At 40.9% G+C, this 5,346-nt stretch overlaps 1 protein-coding gene across 1 annotated transcript in view; it reads right to left on the bottom strand.

Annotated features, from left to right (window-relative positions):
* Window positions 1–5,346, bottom strand: part of COG7 (component of oligomeric golgi complex 7) — a 93,379-nt gene that overhangs the window by 79,899 nt on the left and 8,134 nt on the right. The window contains exon 4 of the mRNA XM_003795725.3: window positions 1,739–1,911. Within this exon, the coding sequence (XP_003795773.1) occupies window positions 1,739–1,911 (173 nt within the window). The remainder of the gene's footprint in view (window positions 1–1,738; window positions 1,912–5,346) is intronic.

Raw genomic sequence — 5,346 nt, forward strand, 5'->3', positions numbered from 1 at the left:
TGTGACAGGCACCTGTGTTCCCAGCTACTTGGGAGGCTGAGGCAGGAGACTCGCTTGAGCCCAGGAGTTGGAGGTTGCTGTGAGCTGTGATGCCATAGTACTCTACCCAGGGGGATAGCTTGAGGCTCTATCTCAAAAAAAAAAAAGAAAGAAAGAAATGTGCCATCATAAAAACAAAACTGATCTTATGCTTCAGGATCTATTTTTGACAATGAGAAATAGAAAAGTATAAATGATATCAATGACCTTCAAAGACACAGGCTATATTCTGTCCAATATAAATAGCTGTAAAGAAAGAAAACCTTACAGCTGCTTCTTCCTATTTAACAAATAGTTTTGTGGATGAAAAGGAAGAGAAAGAGTTAAATAAAATTACTTGTTGAAAAATAATACACCACGATTTTTTTGTTTGTTTGTTTTTTCTGAGATAGAGTCTCACTCCGTTGCCCCAAAGTAGAGTGCCATAGCATCATAGCTCAAAACAACTTCAAATTCCTGGGCTCAAGCAATCCTCTTGCCTTAGCCTCCCAACAAGCTGGAACTACAGGTGCCCATAATCCCCGGCTAGTTTTTCTATTTTTAATAGAGATGGGATCTTGCTTTTGCTCAGGCTGGTCTCAAACTCTTGAACTTAAGCAATCCACCAACATGGGCCTCCCAGAGTGCTAGGATTACAGGCGTGAGCCACCGTGCCCGGGCCATCATATTGTTGATAAGAGTTGAAACTCATCAAACTTAAGGTTAACGTTTCTCTAAATACAAATTTCACCTAAAAAGAAAATAATTATTAGGCCAGGCATAGTACCTCACACCTATAATCCTAGTACTTTGGGAGGCCAAGCTGGGAGGATAGCCTAAGGCCAGGGATTCAAGACCAGCCTAGGCAGTAGCAAGACCCTATTTCTACAAAAAAAAATGTTTTAAACTTAGCTGGGCATGATGACAGATGCCCGGAGTGCCACCTAATTAGGAGTCAGAGACAGAAAGATCACTTAAACCCTGGGCGGTGCCTGTGGCTCAGTAGGTAGGACACAGGCCCCATATACCGAGGGTGGCAGGTTCAAACGCGGCCCGGCCAAACTGCAACAAAAAAACAGCTGGGCGTTGTGGTGGGCGCCTGTAGTCCCAGTTACTCTGGAGGCTGAGGCAAGAGAATTGCCTAAACCTAGGAGTTGGAGGTTGAAGTGAGCTGTGTGACACCATGGCACTCCACCAAGGGCGATAAAGTAAGACTATCTCTACAAAAAAAAAAGAAAGATCACTTAAACCCAGGAGTTTGAGGTTTCAGTGAGCTATGATGATACCACTGCACTCTAGCCCAATTAACACAGCAAGACCCCTATCTCAAAAAATAAAAGTCATTACTGAACTCTAGTGAATGATAAGAATCCCAAAGTGCTTGGGAGTTAAATATACTATTATCTGTGACTTACCTTGAAATGCGTCAGAAAAAATAAGAGGGAGTGATGGATAGACAGAGGAAAGGATATGTGATAAAGTAAATGGGACAAAACACTAATGCCAGAATCCAGATGGTAGGTTCACTAACTCATTTCAATTTTTCTGTATGACTGAAAATGTCACATAAAATGTTGAAAACATATAGGCATCATAAAGTTACAGGTTTACTTCTAATATATATAATTTAACCACCATTAAGACATCCTAAAGGCTGAAAACTTAGGAGGCCTTACATTTATGGAGAGGTACACATGCAGAGATGAGAAACAGCCAGCACTCACCTATATCCTGAGAGGTGAATGCCGTTATAATCTGGGGACTGGCCAGGGCCTCCAGCCTGTTTTTTAATGCTTCCAAGTGCACACATTTTTCTGAGTAGTCTGGTGTATCAACAAGCATCATTAAGCTGTTCTGCATACCTGTTAGCTTGGCAGAAATTACAGCTATGTCCTAGAAAAGATCAGAATACAGGATATTTGTTTTAAAAGACCCCTGCTACCTCAATTAGAAATGGATAAAATATGTGAGAAGGCAATTCATAAAATAAGAAAATGGCTCATAAACATATTATGTTCAACATTAATAGTACTGTACTCAAATAAATGCAAATTAAAATGAGAAAGTACCATTTTCTGGTGGTGCCTGTAGCTCAGTGGGTAGGGCACCAGCCACAAACACCAGAGGTGGCAGGTTTGAACCTGGACTTGGTCCATTAAACAACAATGACAACTGCAACAAAAAAGTAGCCAGGCATTGTGGCAGGCGCCTGTAGTCCCAGTTACTTGGGAAGCTGAGGCAAGAGAACTGCTTAAGCCCAAGAATTGGAGGTTGCTATGAGCTGTGATGCCATGGCACTCTATCCAGGGCAACAGCTCAAGACTGTCTCAAAAAAAAAAAATGTTTGTTGGGGAAATTAAAAAAAAAAAAATAGAAAGAAAGTACCATTTTCCTTCTAACAAAGTGGAAAAATTTTTTTAAATTATAATAGCAATTGTTGGTGAGAATGCAAAGAAAAAGGAGAATCCATCTGGTATCATAAATTTATAATGTCAATGGCTAGGTTGCGGTGGATCATGCCTGTAATACTAGCACTTTGGGAAGCCCAGGCGAGTGGATCACTTGAGCTCAGGAGTTTGAGACCAGCCTGAGCAAGAGACCCTGTCTCTACCAAAAATAGAAAAACTAGCCTGGTATTATAGTGGGTGCCTATAGTGTCAGCTACTTGGGAGGCTGAGGCAGAAAAATCACTTAAGCCCAAAAGTTTGAAGTTACTGTGAGCAATGATGACGCCATGGCACTCTACCAAGGGTGACAGTGTGAGACTCTGTATCAAAAATAATAACAATAGGGTGGTGCCTGTGGCTCAGTGGGTAGGGCGCTGGCCCCATATACTGACAGTGGCAGGTTCAAACCTGGCCCAGGCCAAACTGCAACAAAAAAATAGCCAGGTGTTGTGGTGAGCGCCTGTAGTCCCAGTTACTCAGAAGGCTGAGGCAAGAGAATTACCTAAGCCCAGGAGTTGGAGGATGCTATGAACTGTGATGCTATGGCACTCTACCAAGGGCAATAAAGTGAGACTCTGTTGACTCGGCACCTGTGGCTCAAGCAGCTAAGGCGCCAGCCACATACACCTGAGCTGGCGGGTTTGAATCCAGCCCAGGCCCACCAAACAATGATGGCTGCAACCAAAAAATAGCCGGGCGTTGTGGCGGGTGCCTGTGGTCCCAGCTACTTGGGAGGCGAAGGCAGGAGACTCGCTTGAGCCCAGGAGTTGGAAGTTGCTGTGAGCTATGATGCCACCTCACTTTACCCAGGGTGACAGCTTGAGGCTCTGTCTCAAAAAAAAAAAGTGAGACTCTGTCTCTAAAATAATAACAATAATAACAATAATAATAATAAATAATGTATATTATCTTTCTGGAAGGCAATTTAGCAATATGCTCCAAGAATCTTAAAAATATTCACATCTTTTAATGGATTATTGTCTCTTCTAGAATTTTTTCCTAAAGAAATAATCAGAGGGACACAGAAATATTAATGTATTATAATTAATTGCGATTTTAGTGTTATAATAACAAAAACCTATTAAAACTTCCATAATAACAAATAAAATATAAATTACAGGTCACTTATAATGGTATGTAGAATATTGTAAACCTACTAAAAATTATGTTTTTGGCCTGTAATCCTAACACTCTGGGAGGCCAAAGCAGGTAGATTGCTTGAGGTCCCGAGTTTGAGACCAGCCTGAGAAAAAGTAAGACCTGTCTCTACTAAAAATAGAAAAACTGAGGCAAAAGGATCACTTGAGCCCAAGAGTTGGAGGTTGCTGTGAGCTATGATGCCATAGCACTCTATCCATGGTGACAGCTTGAGACTCTGTGTCAAAAAAAATAAAATAAAATAAGACTTGGCACCTATAACTCAGTAATTAGGGCGCCGGCCACATACACTGGGGCTGGCAGGTTTGAACCTGGGCCAAGCCTGCTACACAATGACAACTACAACAAAAAGATAGCCAGGCATCGTGACCGGCACCTGTAGTCCCAGCTACTTCGGAGGCTGAGGGAAGAGAATCGCTTAAGCCTAAGGTTGCTGTGAGCTCTCTCTTAAAAAAAAAAAAATAATAATAATAATAAGTATATAAATAAATAAAATAAAAATTATGTTTTTGGGGCCATGCCTGTGTCTCAGTGGGTAGGGCACCGGCCCCATATACCGAGGGTGGTGGGTTTGAACCTGGCCCTGGCCAAACTACAACAACAACAAAAAAAAATATGTTTTTGAACAGTATTAACAAGAAAATATTTATAACTTACTATTAAATGAAATAAAAGTATATAGGTACCAGATTCCCAATTTTATTTTGTATATATTAACATATACATACCTATAACATAGGCATACACACAAAATATATTTATAAGTACAAATATGTACAAACACATAAAACATCTAATACATCTATAAAGCATATTAGGATGTAAAAATATGGCTCACTTTGTTTTCTTTGTTGTATTTTTTCTTAATTTTCTAAATCTTCTAAGACACGCATAAATAAATTATGCTTATAATCAAAAAGATAATGTTATTTTAATTTTTTTTTTTTGAGATACAGTCTCATTTTGTTGCCCGCAGTAGAGTGCTATAGCATCATAGCTCATGGCAACCTCAAACTCTTGGGCTCAAGTGATTCTCTTGCCTCAGCCTTCTGAGTAGCTGGGACTACAGGTGCCCACTACAATGCCTGGCTAGTTTTAGAGATGGAGTCTTGCTCCTGCTTGGGCTGGTCTCGAACTCCTGAGCTCAATTAATCCACCAGCCTTGGCCTCCCAGAATGCTAGGATTACAGGTGTGAGCCGCCATGCCCAATAACATTTTAAAAAAGAATTAAGAGAGTAATAACTAAAAATATTTTATTTCAGCATTCAATGAATATTCATTATGTGCCAGCCAGACACCATATTAAATATGTGAGACCCATGCCAGGCACCACAGTTCAAGCCTATAATCCTAACACTTTGGGAGGCTAAGATGGCAGGATCACTTGCAGCCAGGAGTTCAAGACCAGCCTGAGCAACATAGCGAGACTCTCTCTATAAACAAATAGAAAAATTGGCCAGGCATGGTGGCTCACACCTGTAATCCTAACACTCTGGGAGGCTGAAGTGGGTGGATTGCTTGAGCTCACAAGTTTGAGACCAGCCTGAGCAAAAGCGAGACCCTGTGTCTACTAAAAATAGAAAAACTGAGGCAAGAGGATCGTTTGAGCCCAAGAGTAGTTGGGTGATGGCTTGAGATTATGGGGCTTGACTGCCCCCTAATTTCTCACAAATTAGGATGATGCTGTTGCACTCTAGCCCAGGTGACAAAAAAAAAAAAAAA

Source organism: Otolemur garnettii, unplaced genomic scaffold (genome assembly GCF_000181295.1).
Source record: "Otolemur garnettii isolate 467f Iridium unplaced genomic scaffold, OtoGar3 scaffold00096, whole genome shotgun sequence".
Classification (NCBI taxonomy): Eukaryota; Metazoa; Chordata; class Mammalia; order Primates; family Galagidae; genus Otolemur; species Otolemur garnettii.